The sequence below is a fragment of the Pteronotus mesoamericanus genome, unplaced genomic scaffold (genome assembly GCF_021234165.1).
Source record: "Pteronotus mesoamericanus isolate MK-2021 breed Mesoamerican mustached bat unplaced genomic scaffold, CSHL_Meso_final contig_163, whole genome shotgun sequence".
In the NCBI taxonomy this organism is placed as follows: domain Eukaryota; kingdom Metazoa; phylum Chordata; class Mammalia; order Chiroptera; family Mormoopidae; genus Pteronotus; species Pteronotus mesoamericanus.
This window is the reverse complement of record NW_026555064.1, coordinates 2,084,602-2,111,243: the sequence shown is the minus strand read 5'-3', so window position 1 is coordinate 2,111,243 and position 26,642 is coordinate 2,084,602. Positions and strand designations below refer to the sequence as shown.

Here is a 26,642-nt window from a genome sequence, read left to right as displayed (position 1 = left end):
CTGATCAGATTAAGCAGAATCACTATTTAAAAATCCCAGCCGGCCTTTTTATAGAAATCGACAAACTGATTTATGTAAATGCGATGGATGCAGAAAAGCCAAAAGAATTTTGAAAAAGAACAGAATTGTAAGACTCACTACTTTTGATTTTGAAACTTACTACAAAGCTATAGTAATCAAAATAGTGTAGTACTGGCATAAGGAAGACATAGATCAATGAAACAAAACTGAGAGTACAGAAATAGACCCTTACATTTATGACCCGTTGAGCTTTGACAAGGGTGCTGAGACAATTTTCAGTATGGAAAGAATAGTCTTCAGCATGTGGTGCTGGAACAATTTGATATCCACTTGTCCAGAATGAAGATGGACCCAGGCCTCACACCATACTCAAAAATTAACTGAAAATGGGTCAAAGATTTAAATGTCAAGTGCTAAAACTATAAAACTCTTAGAGGAGAAATATAGATTTGAATCTTAACAGCCTTGGATTAGGCGCTTTAGTTGCTTACATATGACACCAAAAGCACAAGCAACAACAACAAAAAAAACCAAGATAAATTGGACATTATCAACTTGTAAAACTTTTGTGTTTCTAAGAACACCATGAAGAAGAAAGTGCAAAGGCAGCCCACAGAAAAAATATTTATAAATCATGTATATGATAAAGTATTTGTGCATTACAACTCAACAGTAAAATGATAAATGACCCAACTAAAACTAGGGCCAAAGATTTGAGTAGACATTTCTCCCAAGAAGATACACAAATGGCCCATAAGAACATGAAAAGATGCTGAACATCATTAGTCATCAGGGAAATGCAAATCAACACTGCATTCAGATACTACTTCATAGGATGGCTATAATCAAAAAGATAGTAAGGATTGGTGAGTATATGGGGACATCAGAACCCTTGTACACTGCTTTTGAGCATGCAAAATGGCGCAGCCATTTTGGAAAACAGATGATTCCTCAAAAGGTAAACATAGAATTACCATATAACTCAGCCAAAAACATGTACACTAATGTTCATAGCAACATCATTCATAATAGTCAAAAAGTGGAAACGATCCAAGTGATGATCCATCAGCTGATGAATGGATAAACAATGGATAATACAATGGAATCTTATTCAACCATAAAAAGAGATGAATTGACATATGCTGCAATATGAATAAACCTTGAACCTAGTATGCTACAGGATACATATGATTTCATTTATGTTACTGTCCAGAGTAAGCAAACCTATGGAAACAGAAAGTAGATTAGTGGTTCTCAGGGGCTGGGGAAAGGTAGGAATGGAAAATGGCTTCTTACGGCTGCAGGGTTTCTTTTTAGGGTGATGAAAACGTTTTAAAATTGGTGGTGGTGGCAAAACAACTCTGTAAACAAATTTTAGGGCGTGTGAATTATATTTCAATGAGGTGAATTCAGAGTACAGTGAATACTACTTGTCTACCATTCAATTAAGAAGTAGAATGTCCCTGGTGTGACTCAGTGGATTGAGCACGGGCCTGCGAACCAAAAGGTCTCCAGTTCGATTCCTGGTCAAGTCACATGCCTGGGTTGTGGGCCAGGTCCCCGGTGGGGGACACATGAGAAGCAACCACACATTGATGTTTTTCTCCCTCCCTTCTTCTTTTCCCCTCTGTCTAACAATAATAAATACAATTTTTAAAAAAATTTTAAAAAAGAAAAAAGAAGTAGAACATTACTCTTACCTTTTAAGTCATAGTTCTTTCCCCACGTAGGCACATGGTTCACTCCCTCACTTTGTTCAGGATTCTGCCTACATATTACCTCCTCAGAGCGATCTTCCCAGAGTACCCCACTTGATGTAGCATCCTTTGCCTCTCACTTTGTATCTCTACTATCCTGCCTTAAAATATAGAAACCAACAAAACCTTCTAAGTACTTACTACTTACTTCTAGGATTTTAATCACCTCATGTATCGATCCACTGATTTGTTTACAGTCAGTCCCTTCCGTCTGCCCCCGCCGTGAGTCCGATACGGGCAGACTTTGTTTCCTACACTGCTGTGTCTGTAGTGTCCAGAGCAGTGGCTGTCAGGAAGTTGGTGCTCACTAAATGTTGGTTCCAGTTGTAAATAAATCCTTGTTTAAGAGCTTAAGCAGTACTTTTGCCTTTCCTATTTGGTTCTCATGGACTTAGTCCCTATTCTGAATTCCGGATACTTATTGTCTTTACTCTGATACTAACTTCAACTTCTATGTTAATGTTTGCATATCTTGCCTCTCCACTCAGGCAAAGCCTGTATCTTTTTTTTTTTCTTTTCCCAGAAGGTCTAATATATAGTAAGATTAAGCAAATAGTCATTAAATTTTGAAATAAACCTATTGCTCTAGCAGCTACTTTATCTAATGGTGTTATGTCCTTTAGTTCACTCAAATTCATTTATTCAACAAATATTTATTGAACAGCTACTATATCTCAGGCACTACTCAACGGTGTTAAATATATAGCAGTAAACAAAGTAGGCAACCTGCCTGCTCTCATGAAGCTTACAATATAATGAGGGGAGACAAAAATAAATGGATCTACACATACTGTATTACTTAGTGGTAACTACTGTGAGAAAAATAAACAAGGCAAGCAGAGGAGAGCGTGCCAGTGTGAATGCTGTGGGAGCTGCTGTTTCATATGTTGTTGAGGGAGAGCCTTTCTGGCTAAGGAGCAAGACCTACGGATTCCTAGTAGAATAGCATTCCAGAAAGAAAATACAGCAAGTACAAAGGCCCTGAAATAGAGGCAGGTTGTTTCTCTATGAAGAAACAGTGTGGCTGCAAGCCTGAGAGGCTAGTAGGAGGTGAAGTCAAATCATGTAATCCTTTGAGAGCATTTAATTGTCTGTGTTTTATGTCAAGTGAGATTGGGGACTGTTAGAGTTTGGTATAGGGGGTGACTTTGGTTGACGTGTGGAGTTAGAGGCTTGTGTCATGGACAGAAGCAGGAACACCAGCTGGGAGGCTCTTGGAAAATCCAGGTGGAATAAGATGCTAGCTTAACCTGGGGTGGTTGCAATGGAGGTGGAGAGAATTGGCTTGATCCAGGATATGTTTTGAGGGTAGATCTAATAGAATCGGATGGTAGTTTGGATGTGGATATGAAAGAAAAAGAAGGGTCGAAATAAGTCTTAAGATTTTTGACTAAGATTTTGGTAATAGAGATGCCGTTAACTGAAAGGAATGAAAGCTAGAGGTTATTTGTTTTTTTCTCTTTGGGGGTGATATGGGTTTAATGTATAATCAGCGAATTTGAGACAAAGTTTGAGATGCCTATTTGAAATCCAAGTGGAAAAGACAGGTATGTGGTTAGACATATTAGTTAAAGGGGAGACCCAGGTAAAACACAAAGCCAGAAGAAACAGTGTGGTCACCCAAGATATGGGTGTAGGAGAACAAGTCCTCTGACTGAACCCCAAGGCACTCAGGATTTGGAGGCTGGGGAGATGAGCAGGAATCAGCAAAGGAGACTGTAGGACGTAGCAGATGATGTCAGAGGGAGATTAAGAGTGCCCTGCATCTGGGGGTTGCAAGTGTAACAAGGAGAGAACATCACCTGTGTCAGATGCTGTTTGATAAATCACCTAAGGTGAAAATTGATCTCGTTAGTTATTTAGGGTCCACCATACTAATCAAGTAATTGCCTAGGCAAAATTAATGAGCTTCTCAAGAGAAGCCCTCTAAACACTTGTCAGTTATGAGACACTATATATCTGTTAAGCTTTAAATTTGCAAATTAGAAAACTCAAAATGTTAGTTCTGAGTTTTCAAGTTACAGCTCTATATTATGTGTGGTGGGGTAAGTATTAGGAAAGGATTTTAAAGACACATTTATCTTTTAGTGCATCACAAACTTGTGATTATTGTAGATCCTATTGGTTTTCCACAATAATGACAAGTTAGTGGTGCACTAAAAGATAAGACTCTGATTATTAAAATTAGATAGTTCCTCATATCCAAGCCAAAGGAAGGAAAGTACTTTTCATTGGAAATCTGTTTCCTGGGGCGAACATGTTATGTGCTCTCTCTGTCTCTCTAAGGCTGAATATTGAATCTTATATTTATTAGGTTGTTTCAACTGTAAGTTAATTTGCTTTGTGTAAATTTAAAAAGCCTTTAAATTTATCTCACTCTGATTGAAGTCAGAGAAGCCCTGTTTACTGAGCTAACCTTGAAATAAAAGGGAAATTAATATTGCATCAATATGGCAAGTGGATGATTTGTTTATATTGATCATTAGCCAACCTCATTATGATTATGTTATACATCCATCAATTTTTTAATTAGATATGGCTTTTTGGTCATCTTAATTCTGTTTTTTAAAATGATTTTCCTGATGTATCAATAGATTAGAAATTTGAAAATTGAATTTTAATATCTACCTGCTGCTTTGTTCTAGAGTAATGCAAGTATTTTGTGTTTGACATATATGGTACCTCTTAACAGTGAATCTTGCTGAGTTTGCTGCCATTGTACATCATTGTAGAATGCTGTGACGGCATAAGGGAATACTGCATAGTAGAGCAAAAAGTAGTTTAAGATGTAGTTAAAAGGACACGCATATCCTGAACTGTTAATGTGATGTGAGGGTTTTTTTTTACAAAGATTTTCTCTTTTATTCAAATGTTGCTAAGGATTTGAAGCGTTCATTACCAGCTGGACTTGGTCTCTCAGAAACCCAAATTACATCTCATGGCTTTGACAGTACCAAAGAGGGGGTTATTGAAGCAGGAGCACTTCAAGGTAAGAGCCCATATATTTTTAAAGATGGCTGGGGTGGAGGATGGGAGTTCATTAAATGCTACTTTTATTAATAAATAAAGCATAAGAATTGAGCTCTTTAATTCAGTGATAAAATTCCAATTACATACATAATCCTTTTCTCTTCAGTTTAAATGATTTAAGAATTGTTTTAGTAGTCTTCTTCATATAAATAGATCGATGTACATAATTTCACTGATTATTATATAGGAATTAGTTTTAAATACTGAAATAAAAACTCAAGAATTAAATCAAAGTTCAGATTTAAACGATTTTAGCTAGTAGCCACAAAATTTATAGCTACAAATCAATATTGATTTGTATAAATATGTATTTCGTATTTCAAAGCAATTAGGGAAGTGAAACTTATTTTTCAGACTATATGTGCTGTATAGGAGGTCTCTAAGACCACAGTCATATTTAGTAACCTGCTAAGAGGACCTACAGGACTCAGTATATATAGTCATACTCACTGCTGTATTTCAGCAAAAGTATACCAAGCACAATTAGCGAAGGTAAAGGATGCTGGAGGTGAAGTCTAGGGGAGCTAGGCATAAGCTTGAGAGGGTCTTCTCCCAGTTTAGACACATGGCATGCTTCATTCCCCCAGCAGAGCTGTGACACATTTGTGACATGTTGCTAACCAGGGAAGCTCACTAGAGACTCAGTGCCCAGGGTTTTTATGGTGATTGTTCACATGGGCATCCTCTGCTGAGCATGTACCAAGATTCCAGAAGGAAAGCAGGTATTTAGCACAGACCACATTGTTTATATAAACAGGTTAGACACCGTGCCTGTTTTATCACTCTGGGTATGGAAGGAATCTTACCAAAAGTTAAGTTTCCAGATTCCATCCAAGGGCCGGCCTTATAAGCTGATCTTTTTAAGAGTAAGCAGTTAGACCTGCTTATGTTAACTCTTCTGCACACATCCCATATATATGTCTATTTTTAATATAAAGGACAAAGTTGTCTCCTTTTTTAATGCTCTTGCCTATAAAAACCTTTTAAATGTGTTTTTTTGTTTTCACATGAGTGAAAGAAAATAACACCATGTAAACATTTGGATGTAAAAAATGAATTTTCTTGACAGAGCTATAGTTAAATTAGTAGTTATAGATTGTAGAATAATGAAATATATTAATTTTAATACTACATTATAATTTCACAAATGCAAAAAGATTATCTCCATCCCTTTGCAATCCATAGCCCTTTTGCAGATAACGATATTCTCTGTTTGAGTGAATACAATTATGAATGCTTAAAGATACAAGGCTTACTTTGTATAATACAACAGCGCCATTTTCAGACCAGTCACCAATTTCCAAATTTAAATATCAATATAGAATAAAAAATACTTTTACTATTAAGAAATTTTAAGTATTTTCAGTGAAATTATTTAGCTGACATTGGTTTAATCTTCTTGCCCTTAACTGGAATTGTATTAAACAATAATTGAATTCAACTACCCAGTATAAACTACTATGCATGAGCAGGAGAATGCCAATTACTTTTCACTTACTTATAGGTACATACATTTCCTTCAAATTGGAATAAATATATGTTTCATGATAATGGCAGTAACTTGTGTGTCTTTGAATTGACTTTATAGAACATTTTTTTAACACAAACTGCATTGTTAATCAGCCTATTAAAAAGATAATCATTCTGCCATACTCAGATTAGTTAAGTATTTTTTAGAAAGTTGTTTTAAGTGCCTTTGCTTTAAGACATGTCTAGGTACATTGGAATGAACATGAGAAAAAGCAGTGTGATTAAAATTTAGGAAATAGGTCTTAGGGAAAAATGTTAAAGGAGTTGGGCTCTATTAGCTCTCTGGAAAAGTGACTGATAATAATGACTCATTACTTGAGCAGTTACTGCAAGAAGAGTATTAGCCATTCACTTTTTCATCTCTCGAGCAAATTTAGAAGAAATTATACTTAAATTCAGCCTAACAAAAACAAATACTGAAATCTAACACATGTTGCAGAATCATTAATAGTAGAAATCATGAAATCATAAGAGCGAAGTGAGAGTGCTTGGTACCCAACTTTTGTTGTAATGGTTTAAAAAAAAAAAAAAGATTTGTTTATTTCTTTAGAGAGGGGAAGGGAAGGAGAAAGAAAGGGAGAGAAACATCAACGTGCAAGGGAAACATTGATCGGTTGCCTCTCACGCCCAGAACCGGGAACCTGGCCCGCACCCCAGGCATGTGCTCTGACTGGAAATCAAACCGGTGGCCTTTCCGCTTGCAGGACAATTCCAAACCCACTGAGTTATGCCAATCAGGGCTGTTTTCATGGGGTTTTGTTCATTGTATACATATATTCATATTCCTAGATTTCTCTCATTGAGATGAAACAGAACTAATAACCTAAATTTAGCCAAGTAGCAATACCTTAGACTTTTAAGAATTCTTTTTATTGGATATTAGCAAATGAATTTAGTAACTTATTTACTATAAATTAGTGATTTAAAGGGTTGAAGATACATAGAAGTGGTAATTACCCTTGAAAGTAAAGAAAAGAAAAGAAAACACCAGAAGGACTATTTACCTCAACACTTTATCTTTTTCTATTTTAGTGTGGAAAGTTCTTTATCACTTGTTACATATATTAAACATATCTCATGGTATGTCATGGGATTATTTCCTATACAAGATTAATAAACAGTAATAACTAGAACAACAGAATTCTGTTCCTGGGATCATCAAGAAATGGAACTACAATTGTTCTTATTTAACACTTAAATAATAAGTGTTAAACTCTTGTGCCTCAAATAGTGACATGGCCTTTGTTTAAAATGGTAATCTGGATAACCTATTCAAGTGAGTTCCACCTCAACAAGCAACCTATGGATTGGTGTTTTCTGTATTGAATTTAATAATGAAGATATTATGGTGTGGATTCAGAACATTGGAGGCCCTAATAAGAAGCTGTTTTAACCTCTCTGGGCCTCGTTTCTCTTATAATTTAATGTATGACTAGGTGAGTTCCCTCATCCCTTCCAGGTTTAAATTTAATGGTTCAACAGACTTAAAGAGACAGGTATCCCTCACTTTGAAAAATGACACCAATATATTTAAATCTATTGTGTGTTTGGATTATAATGTTAGATCCAGTCCAAATTAAGGTTTTCATATTATTAAGTGTCATAGCCTTATTAAGCTCCTTATAATTAAGAGACAGAGCATTTTGCATTTCTAACGGGCTCCCTGGTAATATAATTGATAAGTCCCCTACATGCATACTGTGCATGGCAATGACCCACACTATGTTACATTTGATTTATGATTTGAAGGTTTTGGCTACGATGTCCTTCGAAGGCTATGATTCATTCACATTTCTGTAAATTGTAATTATAAATTTTATACAGTATTACATGCCTTTTGGATTTCTACTTGAGCTTTTTTTAATATGTAAGAGTAGCAAGTTATAAAATATTTACTTAAGCTTTAAATAATTCAACTATGGGGCTTTAATCACATTCTAGTAATTGATTTTAACAAAGCAGAGTCTATGTAAAGTCCTGTTTAGAAATGATCTTGCCAAGTTTTTTCTTATAGTTATGTGTTCCGTTTGGTCTTAAGAATGTGGTGAAAAATTTATACAAGAACTCAACCATATTAATTCCAGTTTTTAATCCTAGTTTTTGAATATTTTTAAAGGCAGTGTGAGTAAACCTGTATTCAAAATGTACAGTACGTGGAGGAGGGAAAGGATTTTCACAGTTAAATATCTACCCTTTTCAGGTTCCTCAGCACCACCATTGCCGTCTGTTCTGTCTCCTAGCAGGGTGGCAGCTAGTCAGCTGGCTCAACAAGGAAGTGATACAATTGTTCCCGCAGGTATTCACTGCACTGATTGGATAAAGACCTCCTTGCTACTGCTGAAGCTAAACTAATTCACTCAGTTTTATAATCACTTGCTTTATGTTCTTAGGTGTGTGTTCTAACTTTTTTAGTGGCTGCTGCTGCTTTTTTTTTCTTTTTAAATGACAAGGGAAATGATCTTTCTAGCCATACCTATCTTTCTGGCTTTTAAAAGTTATTAACTGTATCTCAGGCTTGAAATTTAATTCACTTTAAGATTTAAAAACATCGTAAGTTTTTATTCATTTTAAATCATCCTTTTTTTGTTCTGGGAAATGTAGGTCCACTTATTTGATCCTGAATTCTCAGCTTTGCAGCTCTGCTCTCTGTTTTCAGTTGAACGCGAAAGGAACCTTCAACAATTGGGTTGCTCATTGTTGGGAATGGGTCCTGTCGAAAAGGTTGTGTCTTTCTATTTTCAACCTCAGCTTATAAATAGCAGACGGTAACAAAATACTGTGTAATTTGCCAGTTCTGCCCAATGAAAAATACTTGGGAGAAATTCCATTTCTTTGCATTGAATTTACTCTGCACTATAATATTGTTAACTATAAAAATAGGGAAAAAACTGAACTCATTTCTTTTTATATGAAACATTAACATTTTTTATTTTGTTTTTATGAGAATTTTATAAATTCTTAAGTGTGTTTTATTTTACACATCTTTGATTTTAGATTATGGTAAAGCTGTGGTAAAGGCTGGTCTGGCTATAGGAGAGAGAAAAGAAATTTTTGCCAACTTTTTTAAACCATTTGTTGGCATTTTTTCTCTTCTTATTTCATTGTTCTTTTAAAATTATTATATAGTTTCTATCCCAAGTCATTAATATCATAACTGTTTCTTAAACATTTTCTTCTGTGAAAAATATTTTACTGTTAGGAACTATATAGTTATAGAATTGTTTTTATGTCAGGGCATCATACCATCTTTATTAATTATGGCTTTTTTTAAGGGGTCTCTTAAGAAAGAGAGGAGGTACAATGTAGGTTTTGTTTTAACCCAGCCTTTCATACAGGTGGTAAGATATTTTTAACAACTGTTTGAAATTTGAATTGTATTTTTTAAGTCCTCCAAAATTATAGGAACATTCTTTTGTTAGGTTGCGCAGAGTACAGTTTAAGGAGATCACTGTAAAAAGGGTATGTGGACTTTCAGATTTTTCCTGACACAGCTTTTTAGGGTCAAAGTTTTTAAGATTAATTATGGAAATTTTTCTCTCTCTTGAAGTAAACAGCACTTGTTTAGAAAAGAAGGCTGATTGTCGCACTTTTTTAAAGAAGACAAATCACATGGTATTTCTGAATAAGAAATATTTTTTAAGTGTTAGGAAATTATCTTCAGAGATTCCTTCACTTTGTGTGAACCACTTTGTTCCTTCACTTAGTGTGAACCATTTCATTTTTTAAATGCATGCGTAGTTTAATTTGAACAGCCTCAGTGTTTTGTTTTCTTTCCCTGCTTGTCTTTATCAGGTTTGTGTTTTTATCTCTTGTGTTAATGATCATGCAGGTGGCCAGAGAACACAAACGAAAAGTGGACCAGTTGTTCTAGCAGATGAAGTTAAAAATCCTGCAATGGAAAAGTTAGAACTTGTTAGAAAATGGAGTCTAAACACCTACAAGGTTTGTAATTGTTTAATGTTTCCACCCTAACTGGCTCTAAGAATTTTAATTTGTATGTTATTCATATTATTATTTTGCAATTATATGAAGACAGGAGAGCACAATGCCTTCTAAAAATACAATTAGAAAATGAAGCATTTTGTTTTATTATTGACTCCTACATAAATGTAGTTGAAAAAGCCAGTAGGAAAAGGGTTTTTAAAAAGCTACTAAAGTGCTTATTAATTGATAGATAACACATAATTGAAGAAGAAATATATTGCCTTGGAATATATTCAGTTGCAGAACTGCTATAGATATGTTTGTCCCTATCTCCCTCTTTTTGGTACTTTATATCAGTGAGTTCAGCTTTTTTTCTTCTCATGACACACACAAACTAATTATTAAAATTCTGCAGCATAACAAAAAATACATGTTTTGCTTATCTGACAAAAAACTAGGTATAATTTTGATCCATTCACACCAGAAGGCTATTGTGTTGGCTGTTGTCATTTTGTTATTTGACAACCTAAGAGAAAAGAGGTCAGTTCCATGACTAAATGTCAGATGTTGCATGTTTCAAAAATTCTTGCAGCACACCCGTTGAAAATCACTGCTTTATAGCAACTGAATATCAAGAGGGGTGTGTTAGTTTTTCACACCCCTCTGATAACTAAGCATTCACTGTACAGATTGCACCACATTGCAGATGAGTTGGATTTCAAAAGTTTGCTAATATTGTTAGTTGAATTGCCTCAGAGAACTTAATTGGTGGTTATTTTTCTTCTGCTGTCCATAAAACAAATAAACAAATTATTTAATCTCTACTATATTTGATGTATTACAAAGAGCTGAAGCCCCAAATTCATTTATTATCTTTGATCCGTAATAGGGACAAGACAGTAGAATTTATGGCATAGGTAAGTGGATGAAAGCCCTAGAGGCTCAAGTTACAGCATTAGCCATAATGCTTTTTTTATCTTCATGAATTAGTTGTGGGTCTTTGTAAATCAGGAATTGTCTGTATTTTTACACAGGGCACATCTCTCTTTTATATGTTTTCAAGAGTAACACAGAAGTGAATTTATTCTTTTAGTTAAAATATGATCTGGAATCCTCTACAAAAATACAGATTTTCTTAAGAAGGTAAAAGTGCCCTGAAGCAGTCTACATGAAAATTTCCAAAAATTATTTAGCTCATGTTGATGTAGAACTGAGAAAAGCCAACAGTAGAGCATAGGTAAGCATAGTGCTCCTGTCCTTCCACAACACCAAAATTATAGCTAAACTACAGAACAACCACCATTCAGAAGCTCCTGATATCTGGCTGAATGGAAGTCCTAACACTAGAGAATTACAGAAGAAGCCACAACGAGACTGATAGAAGGGGCAGAGATGCAGAACGGGCTGGTGCCACATCCATGTGTGGAGGAAAAAACTTGGGAGGACTATCTCGGCTCTAGCAGTCCCCTCTTGAGGAGCGTGCAATCCCAGCACTATACCAGGTCCCCAATCCCAGGATTCTAGTGCCAGGATGAGAAGTCCCCGTAACTTCTGGCTGTAAAAACCAGTAAGGATTGAGAATGAGGGAGGTGGAGGACTACTGGAGTCCCAGGCATTTCCTCTTAAAAGATCCACACAGTGAATTACTCACTCCCTCTGAGTTCCAGCTCTGGGACAGCAGCTTGAAAGGTACCAGAGACATATGAGAAGGAACTGAATTGTCCAGCATCAGGGTGAGAGCTGGGGGTGGGAGGGTGGGCAGCTTTCTCCCAGACAGGAGTACTGGCAGAGGCTACTGTTCCTTTGATGAGCCCTCCCCCGCAGAGCCGGCAGGCAGGCACCATGTCTCAGATTCCATCAACCTGGCTCATACTGTTTGCCCTGCCCCACCCATCTTGCAGGCCCACCCAAGCTGTTTCCATTGGCTTTTCCATACTAACAGCCTGTCTTGGCTCATGCTTCAGATTTTCCTAAAATCTGCAACGTGCAACATCTGGTCTCAGCATGCCCCATTCCTCTCACTAAGGGGACCCAGGGCTGCACTAGCAACAGCCAGCCTTGGTTCGCAACTTGGCCTCACCTGGGCACCTTAAATTCCAGCACAAGTAGCAGTCATCTGCAGATCACTTTATAGCTCATGCTGGGTGGCCCCCAGGCAGAACAGAGGTGTCAGTTGACCTTGGCTTGCACCTCCCAAGAGGTCCCAGAGCCAGCACACCCCACAGACACCTTCAGACCACATTGAAGCATCATCACCCAACCCCCTCCACAAACAACACACTCAAGGGGTGGACTCAGAGGGCACCAGAGCCCCACTGAAGTAAGTCTTGCTCTGTGGAGTGGACCCCCTACATAATTGATTCTCCATAGTGGTCAGAGGTTGGTGGTTACAGCCAGTCCTTATAGCTGATTGGCCTGGAGGTAAATCTCTCCCATTGGCATGCCAACAGCAGTTAAGGCTCAACTACAAGAGGGTGTACACAGTCCACATGGGGAAGCGCACCTCGAGTGCCCAGCTTAGGTGGGTCAGGAAAGCTGTGCCATTGGATCCTGCAGAACACCTTCCTATTAGGCCACTCTACCAAGCCCAGGAGACAAAGAAACAAACATAGGGAGGCTGCCAAAATGAGGAGACAAAGAAACATGCCCAAAATGAAAGAGCAGAACAAAAATCCAGAAAAAGAACTAAACAAAATGGAGACAAGCAATCTGCTAGATGCAGAGTTCAGAACACTGGTTATAAGGATGCTGAATGAACTTAGTAAGCATTTCAGCAGCATAAAAAAGAACCAGTCAGAAATAAAGGACACGCTGACTGAAATGAAGAATAATTTATAGGGAATGAATAGTAGATGAAACTGAGAATCAAACCAGTGATTTGTAATATAATGAAGCAAAAGGCACCCAATCAGAGCAGCAAAAAGGAAAAAAAAAATCTTAAGAAAATGAGGATAGTGTAAGGAGCCTCTGGGACAACTTTAAGCCTACCAACATTCACATCATGGATGTGTCAGAAGAAGAGAGAGAGCAAGAAATTAAAAACCTATTTGAAAAAATGACAGAAAAATTCCCTAACCTGGTGAAGGAAATAGATACACAAGTCCAGGAAGCACAGAGTCTCAGCAAGATGAACCTAAGAGAGCCCACACATCATAGTTAAAATATCAAAGGTTAGAGACAGAGAGAGAATCTTAAAAGCAGCAAGAGAAAAGCAGTTAGTTCCCATGATTTTCAGCTGATTTCTCTACAGAAACTTTGCAGGCCAGAAGGGAGTGGCAAGATATATTCAAAGTAATGAAAAGCAAAGACCTACCAGAAAAAAATTACTCTACCCAGCAAGCCTATCATTTAGAATTGAAGGACAGACAAGAAAAAAACTGGAGTTCATCACCACCAAACCAATATTATATGAAATGTCAAAGGGTCATCTTTAAGAAGAACAAGAAGAAAAAAATCAAATATATGAATAATGAAATGGCAGTAAATACATGTCTATCAACAGTTGAATCTGAAAAACAAAATAAATGAACAGGAACAGAAACAGAATCATAGATACAGAGAACATTTTGATGGTTGCCAGATGGGAGGTGGGATGGGGAAAAGGTGAAGGGATTAAGAAGTACATATTGGTTGTTCCAGAAGAGCATTGAGGATATAGTCAATACTATTCTAATAACTATGTATGGCATTAGATGGGTGTGAGATTTATCGGGACAATCAGTAAGTTACGTAATGTCTAATTACTGGGGTGTACACTTGAAATTAATATAATAATGTATGTCAACTGTAATTGAAAAATAAAAATGATTTAAAAATGGAAAAAAAGAAATGCCAATGGTAGTTATCAGAAATTGATGCCTACTTACACTGTTCTCATTCAAGACATTCTATTTAATCATTGCCCTTTTTGTTCTTAAGGATGTGGTTTTTCCCATTTCATGTATTGTTTTTCCCTTTATATTTCCTCATATCACAACAGTTCACTCAGATACTCAAATTTCTAGTTTATCTTAACACTGATTTGATATATCTAGTTAGTCATTAAAAGAATTCTGCCTCCTTAATATGTTTTGACTTTATTCCTTTTTCTCCATTCTAGCCTTCATAGCTATAGTTACGTCTTTATCACTCTCTAACATTACTGTAGTAGTTTCTTAACAAATTCTTTTGGACTGCACAGTCTACTCTGCCTGTGTGGTCCACTCTTGTTTAAAATCTGTCAGTCAGTCGCCACGGTCTTTGTGATGGCATGAATCTGACTCCCACCTGCCTTGCCAACTTTTCCTCCTACTGCTTCTTCCACCCATGGATCCCCTAATCTCCTAATACCAACTTGTCCAGAGAGTTCCTCAATAAATTTGCCTTCTTACACCTCTGTACTTCGTTCATGGGCCCAACTTTGTCTACTGCTTGAAATTCCCCTTTATGCTCCCTTTCATTTCACTTGTTTATCTTTCATACTAGACTTAGCTTCACTCATTTATTTATTACATTTATTTAGCCATCCCTTTGTGCATTTATTTATGAAATTTGCCTCTTAAATAGAAAAATTTTATGTCCACACATTTTGAACCTGATGAATACAGGCCTTATTTCCGAACCAGATTCTAGTAATTATAAAGTTTAAGATTTTGTTTGGTCATTTGGTTCTTCCTGTCATGTGTAATGTAGTTTGTTCTTGTTTCTCATCCTTTTTTTGTTATATGTGTATGTTCATTATCTGTTCCTTTTTGTCTCTTATCTCTATAATGTATAACCTCAGTCAAATCATTATTAAGATTCCATATTTATCTATCACATTCAGCCTTTCTTAAAATTTGTGTTAATGAAAATGACAAGTCTTTAAAATGTTGTACACATGGCACAATAACTTTGTGAAGGAGTTATTCTCCTTTGAGTGAGCACTTTATTTTTTACTGAAAAATTTTTTCATCAATGCTGAATTGGATATTTTACTCTAAGTCAAAAGAGAAAAAATTCAAACTTACATGATTTTATGGAATTTGTAGCCCAATGTGCTGGCAGATGCCTCTCAATGAAAAGAGCCTCAAAGTGTAATGTTCTTATTGGGTCTACGTGACTCTCTTCCTGTTGCTTTTTTACCTTTTCTGTCCAAATTGTGAGCTAATGTAGTGCATTTGTTGTCATTTGGATAATCCTTCAACAATTAATTCTGATTTGGTTGATTTAGGGCTGTGCTTTTTATTCATTTTACTCGAGTAATTTGTGGCTATGACTTCGGTCCTCTCTTTCTCGGACTTCAGCTTCTTCGTGATTTCTACCTTTAATTTCTTCTGTTTCTGTTATCTAGGAACAGAATATTTAGCACTTCCTTTATCGGTTCTTAATTTGGGTTGCAAAACCAATCTGATGATTAAAACCAAATATATAATAGGAACAATTTTAAGTTTAGGTCTTGAAACCATCTTTTTAAATGTTATTTTAACCTACCTGATTTTACTCACAAATTTAAATTCAAATTTTGTTTATTTTCTTATTTATTTTCATCTTCAGGGATAGTTAATGAATAATGAACTCTGGTTTCTCTCTTTGGCTTGTTTTTATATTTTTGTAGTGTAGAATAGAATCCTTTTAGAAGTCCATCTTACTCTTTTTAAGAACAATGTTGGTTTTATTCAGAGTTATTTGACATCTTTTCCAAATATTAAATGCTTTTTAAATGTGTTTAAGAATTTGTCATCAATATTCACACCTTTGTCAATTTAATCTGTTGTCTTTGTAAGTCAGCATCTTGTAAATTTTCGTTCCTGTTATTCTTGTCATATTGCCTTATTTACTGATTGACCTATTTCTCCCATTAAGTTTGTAATATTTCCTTTTATGCTCTTTCCTCTGTCCTTCATCCTTAATAGCTTTTTAAAATTCTATCAATTGTTGCCATGAAATTATTGTTTTCCTTGTATTAAAATGTTTTTATTCACTTTTTGGCATTACAAAAAAAAGCTCTTGGTGCTATTTAAATACTCAAGTATGGAATGACTATCTTATAAAATTCATGGCCTGTATGGTGGTGACTTGTGGTATTCTGTCCACCATCATGTCATTTTACTCACATTCCCCCAAGTAGAAGATCTATGTAGAGTGATAATTTGCTTCTGCTTCCTGTCCCTTAAACTTTCCTTCAATTGCCCTATTTAAAATTAATCCTTATAGATATGGAAAGCCAAATAGGACCACCAGCACACTGTAAAGTCATCTGCATCTTCAGGGACTTTGAAGATAGGTAGAGAACTGAGCTTTTTAATTCTTTCCTATTTTAAATTTGATTTATAATAATACTGATGTCCAATTTTGCATTTTAATTTTAGTACATACCAGAAAGCATACATTTAAATGAAAATGAGCTCTTAGTGATCTTATGAGAAACTTGCTCTGGGACCCTGATAAGTGGGGAAATGACTAGCAACTTTATGTTTTTTCCCTACAACTTTAACAAAGCACCATGTAGGCCATCTGTAGTACTCTCAGTTCCAGATCACTCAGATTTTCCTGAAGAGTGTAGACTTATCTGTATTGGAATACAAGCTCTGTAAATTCAGTTTCAAAGCTTGTTGCAAGTGTTCAGATTTATCTGAATATGCCTCATAATCGCTATTGTTTTACTATTCCCACTGCCTTAGTTTCCTGGAAACAAAAAACATTTCCTCATTACACCTCTGACCCTACTGTCTGCTTGTAACTGTTATTTGTCTGGGGGGCAGGGGAGAAAGGCCACTCAGACAACAGTAGACATTTCTTTCATCTTGCCCAGTCTTTCAAACTCGTTCAATGACTGTTATATCTGGGTTGCTGTGGAAGACAAGACATGCTTTGGCTTACTACTAGAATAAATGTTTTTAATATTGTTGTTTAGGGAAAATCCTGGTGTGAATGAAAAAAGGGTATGGGTGTATATCTCTTTTATCTTGTTACCATTTCAGATGGGTTTTTTTTGTTGTTGATGTATTTCCTCATTAAAGTCACAACATCTGCAGCTAAACTTTTCTCTTGATGTGGTCTTATCTTCCAGGAGTATTTGTTTGTATGTTTTCCATAGAAATAGTTTTATCTCCCTTACATGAGTTTGGCCTCTCACCTTTTCCATCATTTTCTATATAGATAATTTCTCTACTTTTTTAAAAAAGAGCCTTTTAAAAAATATTTATTCATAAAGTTCCTTAATTGATAAGGATAGAGAATGCATCATAAAGATTTTATTTCAACTTTTAATGGAAAAATATGAGTAGCACTTAATAGCATGACATTAAAAGGGTAAATGTGTGTCGACAAGTACAAGTCTCAAGATATTTGTTCATAGAAGAAAAATGTTTAAATATTACATATAGCGTAACATGGACTTACGCTTAAAAATGTTATACATGGGATTATATAGATTTAAAAGAGAGTCTAGACTACCTATCAAACTTAATAGTAATTTTCTAGTATCTACTGGGATTAAAGGAAAGAAGAAGAAATCAATCTTTTATTTCCCTCATTATTTTAATTTTTGCAACAAATATTTTAACCAAAACTTTGAAAGAGATGATAAGAGCAAATTTCCAATTTAAAAAATTGTAATATTTATTTACTACTTTTTTAGAACTTTTACATTAACTTTAAATGATCAGAAGTAATTTAATGCCCATTAAGTTATTCACAAAATATATTATTGAATTGTGAAGTTGCTTATAATTTCTAGCAAAAAACTAGAAAATGTATTTCCATGTGGTCTGAAATTAGGTACTTTAAAAATTGTAAGTTCTTTTATCATTATTTCTGGGGCAGAATGGAAAGCATAATTTAATAATATTTGAGCAAAAGTAAAGGAATTCAGAAATCTCTAATCTCTCCCTCCTTCTCCCTCCTTTCTTCCCTCCTCCTTTCTTCCCCCCCCTTACTCTCTTGTCTATCCCTTCTTCTCTCTTCTTTTTTCCTTCCTTTCTTCCCTTCCATTCCTTCTACTCATACACACAGTGAATTAAGGGGAAGACAATAGGAAAAAAAGCATATGAAACCAAAAGGAGAGTATAATTTTGGCATTATTATGTTTATTAACAGTCCAATACTGTTCTTAAATTAGTGTTAAGTATTTCAGTTATTTTAAATAATCTACCAAGTTCATTAAGCTTAAAATGATTTTGTGAGAGAGCTCATCTGGCAGTATATAAGTTAGCTAAATAAGTCTTAAAACTTCCTCTAGTTAGTAATAGTTATTAGACATGTCTGGTAAATTTACTTTCTGAGTCCTGATGAACTTGTGAAACAGGACTGGCGATTTTCAGTTTGTTAGGTTAGCTTGTGTGAAGCCAGAAATGTTGTTTTAGCATTTGCACTTTGGATTGCAATATTATTACTGTTTTTTCTTTTGTGTTGTTTTTTTTTTCTTCCTAAACAAAGCGTGTCTTTCCACTTTTAGTGCACTCGACAAATTATCTCTGAGAAACTAGGCCGCGGATCAAGAACTGTGGACCTTGAACTTGAAGCTCAGATTGACATATTAAGAGATAACAAGAAAAAGTATGAAAATATTCTAAGACTGGCTCAGACGTTGTCGAACCAGCTTTTTCAGATGGTGCATACCCAAAGGCAACTTGGAGATGCATTTGCTGACCTGAGTTTGAAGTCACTAGAACTCCATGTAAGATTATTTTAAATAACTATTCGGGGGTGAAGGGAGGAGAATGGCAATAGGGGTATTCTGTTGATGAGACAATTTGTTACATTTCTGATTGGCTGAAGTCTTAATGAAATTGGAATCTGGAGCTATTCTTTTAAGGTATTTAATATAATTTTTATGAAGGTCCAACTGACTTCTAGTAACATAGTGAAACAGTATACTCCAGAGATTTCAGCTGGAGGCTTCATGGAACAAAAACTTAATTAGAGGAAGGGAAAAAAAATACTCAGCCTACCTGAGCCTAGAAAGAGTCGTAGCCATGCGTAGCTGGGCATGGGAAAAAGTAAATCCGGGCACCTGTCGAAAATTCACTCTTACCTTGTCTCCAAATGTCTTGAACAAATAGTAACTTGCTTGACTGAATTTGTGATGTACTTTTACTGATGTCATTAATATAAATTGCGAATTTTAGAATAAAGTTATCTTTTGCATATATTTCTAAGTATTCATCAAAGCATTTCTAACAATTTCTTAGGATGTCTTAAGTGGCTTCTTTTATGTCTTTTTTTCTCACTTAAAGGTGCAGGAATCCTTTGCCTACAGACTTCTAACTTGAAAAGTTAGATAATTTAGAATATTAAATCATTTGATAATATCTAGAAACTTGGACAGAGAAAGTTGGTTAGAAATCTCAATACATATCATAAAAGTGAAAAATATTGAGCTTCAATTCTGAATCATGAGGCAAAAAGAAGAACTAATTAATGTTTGGAAAGTAGAATAATAATAATAGCTGCAATAACAGAGTGTCCACAATTCCGCTGTAATGGACTGGATGCTTTATGGCTGTTATATCATGTAATTTATCTAGCAACACTGCAAGAAATGTTATCTCCATTTTTATAGATGAAAAAACTGAAGCCCAGAGAGATTAGGTAATTTTTATAAGACCGCAGAACAAATAAAAGGTAGAAGTAGACTGGAATTTATATTCTGGCCTATGTTTATCCATGATCTCTTGCTATCTCTTTAAGGGGAATCTTTAGAGGGTCTGTGATCCAGAGAAAAAAGCCCCACAATATAGAAAGAGGCAGCCAGAATACAGGATCTGGGGAGGCGTTGCAGCAACGTTATCAATGATGCCGCACTCAATAAACCCTATTAATTACAATAGTTAACACCCATTGGGGGTTCACTATATACCAGACATACCTAAGTCACACTTCTAAGTAGCTTATATATAAATTAACTAATGCTCAGTCTTAGCTAATGAGCACTTTTATTATATTTCTTTGTAGATGTGAAATCCTTTTTTACAGAACTGAGAAGTTATTAATTTTTAGTATTCAAGTCTATTGGACAGTTTTAACTTTTTAGTTTCCTGTTTGAGCATTTCTAACTCTTTGTAAGGACTGATATTTCATGACTTATTCTTTCTTCGAGGTCTTCCAACGAAGATATTTACTTAATTTTTTAATGGAATAAAACTTTTTATCTTGCAACTGCCATATTTGTCCATTAGAAATCAATGATACGGTATGGGATTTTTAAAGATCTTATTTTCCTGTATCTTAAAACATTTTTCTGTTTTGTCATATTCGTCATTATTCATCATTACTCATCAGTTATTTTCAACCATGTTTAAAATGACTTAAGATAATAAGAAAACAAAAGACAGCATTGCCTAGAAGAACTGTTTGTGTTGCTAGAAAGAAATCCAGAGAAACCATTTTTGTGATATTTTTTCTTTTTAATTTTCATGTAACACATGAGAATTTAGACTTTTCCATTTTCTGCCCATAATGGCAAAGAGAAGGCAATAGCAGGGGAAGACATTTCACAACTATTCGATCAGTAGATGACTGCAAAGAGATAGCAGTATTGACTCAACGATGACGGCAAAATTGGTAATATTCAATATAAAATCTTAGTGTGTGAGCCTTCAAATGATATCCTAGAAAATTCATCCAAATTCAAAGTGTCAGTGAGTAACAACATATTATAAGGACAGAAAGGAAATATATATTGTATTATTCAGGATTCTTCAGAGAAACAGAACCAGCAGGATGTGTGGATATGTCTCTACATATTTTTAAGTTTATTTTAAGAAACTGGTTCATGCAATTGTGATGGCTCAGTACATTCAAAATCTGCAGGTAGACTGGCAGGCCAGAGACCCCAGGGAGAGTTGCAGTTTGAGTCCAAAGCCAGTCTGCTGGCAGAGTTTCTTCTTGCTCAGGGAAGTCACTTTTGTTCTACTGAGGCCTTGAACTGATAGGATGAGACCCACTCACTTTTTGGAAGACAGGCTATTTTACTTACTATCCACCAATTTAAATATTAACCTTATCCAAAAACACCTTCACAGAAACATCCAGAATAACGTTCGATCAGATATCTGGACACCGTGGCCTTGCCAAGTTGACACATAAAATTAACCATTGCATGTATTTTCATCTAGTAAGTCATTCAACAGGAATTGACTCCATTAGTGACAGTTTCTGAACAAGAATCTGGACCATCCTGTTTTGCTAAAAAGACATTGTATATTCTTTTGTGATGTTTGTGCACCAAGATGATCTTGATATGATTTGTTAGTGAACAAATGCTGAAAGCAAGTGTGTATACAAAAGTGATTTGAAAGAAATAGATAATTCATGAGCTTGAACCTTCTAATTGATGTTTATAAATGTAAAAATAATAGTAAACTAGAATTTGTTGGGGATGTATTTGAAATTTGGAATCAATATTTACAGGATGGATGTTTTTGTATCAGGGTTTTCCAGAGAAATAAAACCAATAGGAGATAGGTGCATCTCACACACACACACACACACACACACACACACACACTTATTTTAAGGAATTGCCCACATGACTGTGGGGGTTGGCAAGTCTGAAATATGTAGGGTAGGCTGGCAGGCTGGAAATTCAAGCAGGACGTCCATGTTATAACCTTAGGGCAGAATTCCTTCTCCAGGAAACCTCAATATCTTGTTCTAAGGCCCTCAACCATTTGGATGAGGCCATCCCACATTATGGAGGATAACCTCTTTAAAGTCAATGTTAAATCACACCTACAGTGTGATTTATAGTTGTTTATATATATAGTTGTTATAGTTTATAGTTGTAAATGTCATTCACATCAGCAAAATCTGTACCTTTATAGCAACATCTAGACTAGCGTTTTACCAAACAAATGTACACCATGGTCTAAACAGGTTGATACATAAAATTAACCATCACGGTCCTTCCTTTTAATTTAGCACTTATAGACATCTTGTAAACCATACTTAATCTCCAAATAAAGACAGTAACAAAGTCTTACTTCCACCTAACGTGATACAAGCTAGGTTTGATTAGGTTCGGATCACCTAACATGATCTGAAGAGGATGCAAAGTCCTGAGTAACATTCACTTTTTTCTTTGATATATTATAACTGAAATACTGTGATGTAAAGTCAACAATACTTAAATACTATGATGTAAGTTAATATATATTGTGTTACGTGATAAAGGGATAAGAGGGAAGGAAAAACAAAGGTATTTATTTTATACACACAAACGTATTTATGACAAAATAAGGAAGAAATGCTCATAAAAATTATGGTCCTCATTTCTACAAATGGTCACATGGTCTCAGCCACTTCTACTCCCCATTCCATACTGCATTTGCCTTCAGCCAGCCCCTCAGCTTGTCATGGTTCTCTGCCTGGTAGGATGACCCAAATCATTGACATTAGTCACAGGGCATGAGGGTACTAACGTGTCCTAAAGGACTGCCTGCATTCCAGGTGCGCTCTTCCTCCCCCGCACGGCAGAGTAGCGGTCCACTTTCCCCATGTGGTCAGGGTCGCTCAGGCCGGCTAGCAAGTCAGCTCCCTCCTTTGCCCATCAGTTCTTTATGAGGAAAACGTTGCGCGGTACAGGGGTGAAGAGCGGGTGTCCACTGCCTCCCGTCTTAGGCTCTGTTACCTGAGGTCCATGGAGAATACCTAGGACAGGGCCTGGCACATGGAGGTACTGAATACATTAGGCTGGTCCTGATAGCTGTTATTGGGATTATGGCATTTGGGAGTTGAGGAAGAATTTAACGAGTAGTCCAATTCTTTCCTTTTTTATAGAAACAATCAGTATCTACCAGTTAAATTTAAAAAAAAAAGAAGCAGATCTGAAGGGGAATAGGAAATGATATTTTAGTAAATACCTGTCATCTGTCAGAATCTTTATACAGGTTATCTCATTATACTTCCTGTCAACTTTGTATGGGAATGATCATTTTATTAGTAAGGCAACTGAAGCACAAAGAATTTAAATTATTCACAAAAGACACAAATATAGTCAGTGGCAGAATCAAGATGTGAACTTCCAAGTTGCTTGAATTCCCAGACTAGACTAGACTTTTACCATTTTATCACCAAGCTCTGTTTATATCATGGTGCCTCATTAAATTGTATTTCCTCAATTCAGAGGGTGACATCTACATCAAGTTTAGGAAAGGTCACACAACACATATTGCTATCAGTTATTAATTAGTGCATATGATTCTGTTTTTTTACTTCTCTGTATTATTTAAAATAACTCGTTTGTCATCAGTGAAGTAATAATTTATATAATTACAACTTGGTGTTTTAGATCCAATTAGATGCTTTTATTATTTGGCCCTAATGTATAAGTGTAATGGGAAGTGGTGGTTATTCACATCTGGTAGATGTTGTGAAAGATGTAGGAGCTGCTAAAGAGTAAAAAAAATCAAATGTTTTGAAACTTTGTTATCTTTATATAAAAAGCAAGCAAAATTTTTAGATCAGGGAATTGGATTGACTTTCCTTCTTTGGTGTCAGATTAGAACTACAGCTCTGTTCTGGATGTATGTACCCTTTGACGATTTTGTTTCGTTTATTTATAATTGCTAAGGTAATTTACAGTAATGTATAAAATGCCCCTGTCTAAGAATACTAACATAACTTACCAACTAAATGAAGTTTAGGAATTTTTTTTTTAATGTTTATGCACTTTCCATGAGAATAACATACCATGTCACAAACTTCCAAAATGTAGTGTCCTATTTCATTTTCATGTGACATGACTAAAGGACTGAGTTTTGACAAGGAATTATGTCTTACCATATTTTTGGTGCCAAAACATACTTTATTATTTATATATTTATTTATAATGTGAATATATGTATATGTATATTCATTTCTTCCTAGCATCCTAATTGTTATATCTTTTACTAGTATGACTCTTGTAAAAATGCTTTTTTATTCTAGCCAGTTTTCAAATTATACCCTAAAATCTTAAGTTTTATACACATTGTCTTCACAGAATTTATATGTGAAATTTACCTTCATGAAACAGAATAGTGTCAGTTTACTCTTCCTGCCTGCTTTGAATTTAGGCCTATTTTTCTCATCTATTAATAATACAGGGTTCCATACTCTGCTATATAACATTTCAATCTGCTGTTATTTCATCTTACGATATTCTAGTTTTTTTGTTTGTATGTTTTTAGTAAGAGAGCAGCCTTCTAGGTTGTATAGATCTCCCTGAATCCAGAGTAAAGAGTTACTGGACCGCTCTTAAATGGAAAATGCTTTTAGCATAATAAAGATAATTTTTACCTTCCTCTTATTTATTAGTTATTGAATATTTTATCACCTAGAAATTTAATTATAGCTGTAGCACTAGCATTAAATTGTATCTTCTAGATTCTAGTTAATTTAATATTGCCTTTTTTTCCAGATAAATTTAAAACCTTTATAACAAACTGCAGAATTCTCAAATTGAATGATACATCTAACAGTACAGTGAAATTTCTTTTTTGGTCAGATGTGTTCCTGATAATCTTATAATTAATCAAACTTGGACTGGAAAGCTTACACTGCTGAAAATGTAGTTCTTGCCATATCTGAAGGAGTCCTGTGTAATGTTTGCTAAGCCAAGAGTCAGTTTATTCAGAGAAATGAATTAAAACTGGTGTCGAGTGATCCTTCCTCAGCTGTCTGCATAGATAGCCCTGAGCTTGGGAGTAGTCAGCAGGTCACTAAGTTTACAAAGAAATGTGTATTATTAATGTTTATACTTTGAGGAGATTTAGTCAAAACACAAAAATTGCAATCTATTTTATGTCTGAAAGTTTTAGCCAATTGTTACCTAATTTGGTTGTGAAAGTTATAGTTTCTGTGATTAATAATCTGCTATACTTTTCTTCTTAACAGCTGTGCTTACACTATAATTGAAACAAAACGGAGAAATGAAAATATTCTTTCTAGTACAAAGTAGTTTTAACTTCTTAAAATTATTTATTTTGCTGTGCCTCTGAAATGATGACAATTTTGGTTTACCAGACTTTTATGGTAATTATATAGCTAGCTGTGATTTAGATTTATATGTATTTAAGCATTGAAAGAAAAAAACTTCTATAGTTAAGAGTTCTAAATCAAATGCTTCCCCATTAGTGATATTTGAGGGGTTTTTTTAGTCCCACTTACTAATTTATTACTAGATATGTTAAGGTGACTTTTTGTTTTAGGAAGAATTTGGCTATAACGCAGATACCCAGAAGCTGCTGGCCAAGAACGGAGAGACTCTTCTTGGAGCCATTAATTTCTTTATCGCCAGTGTGAATACTTTGGTGAATAAAACAATTGAAGATACATTAATGACTGTGAAACAGTATGAAAGTGCCAGGTTGGTATAAATTTTCACTATATATTGTCTGTTTTACAGATGTTTGCAATTCAGTTAAGGTTTTTGGTTACAAATAATAGAAACCAACTCTGGCCAATATGGACAGCAAATAAATGTACTAGGTTATAGGATAGCCTGTGGAACTAACAGAAAAGCAGGAGAACAGATTCTAGAAACGAGCAAGAACCAAAGTCAAGATAATGCCTCAAGAATCTAAGTAGGACCTTGTGCCGCCACAGGCATCATCTGTCATTTCCAAAAGGCCCCTGAGTACTTGAGCTTCTGATTGAATCTCAGTCATGCGCCCAAAACCTGCCTGCTAGGGAATAAGGAGGTGAGGGATCTCCCAGCTCCAGCTTCGTTAGAAGGGACAGGGCCTTGTGTTCTACTAGGGGGACAGTGGATGCCCTCTCTAATCTGGCCGAAACCTACCTTTTCACCCTTATTCCCACTGCTTCCCGCTGTAAGCAGTTCACTGCTTCCCCAGCGACCGGACTCATAGCTTCAGTTTCTCAATTTACAAGCTCGTTTCTGCCTTTATGATTTTGTTCATGTTGTGGATATCACCTCCCTGATCTTCCATTTATCCAGATTGTAACCAGCCTTTAAATTCTTTCAAATTTTACCTTTTACGTAAAGTAAATGTTTGCCTTAATTGCCATAGCTTTTTATAATGCAGTGTTTTCATACATTTTATACACACGCGATTTCTCTTTCTCATTACCATCCTGTTAGGTAAAGCAAGTACATATTAATAAGTGCTTATAAGTGTCAAAGAAACAGCAGAACCATGATAGCATTTTTCAGCTCTTGATTCCAGGTCCAATTTTTTTCGCCCACTGTCTCTAGACCCCTTGAAGTTTTTTTCTTCTAACCACCTGAAATCTTTATTTTCTGTTAGGGTTTTTGTAGCATAGTTGAAATACAAACTTTACCTTCTAGAAGTATAACTTTACTTTTTGGCCGCTTGCTCTATTTTAATGATGTGAGAAATGCTTATGAAAACTATAAATTTATCTAGCCTTTTTTTTTCTTTCTTTTTTTTTTTTTTTGCAATTTGGTGCTTATTT

The 26,642-nt window shown here is 35.3% G+C and overlaps 1 protein-coding gene across 6 annotated transcripts in view; it reads left to right on the top strand.

Annotated features, from left to right (window-relative positions):
* The window catches only part of ARFIP1 (ADP ribosylation factor interacting protein 1), an 87,231-nt gene that overhangs the window by 32,778 nt on the left and 27,811 nt on the right, over positions 1 to 26,642 (top strand). For 4 of the 6 annotated variants that reach the window (XM_054562435.1, XM_054562426.1, XM_054562420.1 and 1 more), the window contains 5 exons: positions 4,659 to 4,767; positions 8,539 to 8,634; positions 10,168 to 10,280; positions 18,679 to 18,900; positions 25,415 to 25,572. In XM_054562435.1, the coding sequence (XP_054418410.1) occupies positions 4,659 to 4,767; positions 8,539 to 8,634; positions 10,168 to 10,280; positions 18,679 to 18,900; positions 25,415 to 25,572 (698 nt within the window). Of the gene's footprint in view, positions 1 to 4,658; positions 4,768 to 8,538; positions 8,635 to 10,167; positions 10,281 to 18,678; positions 18,901 to 25,414; positions 25,573 to 26,642 lie in introns of those variants that run through there. The other 2 variants (XM_054562453.1, XM_054562443.1) reach the window with 2 other exon arrangements.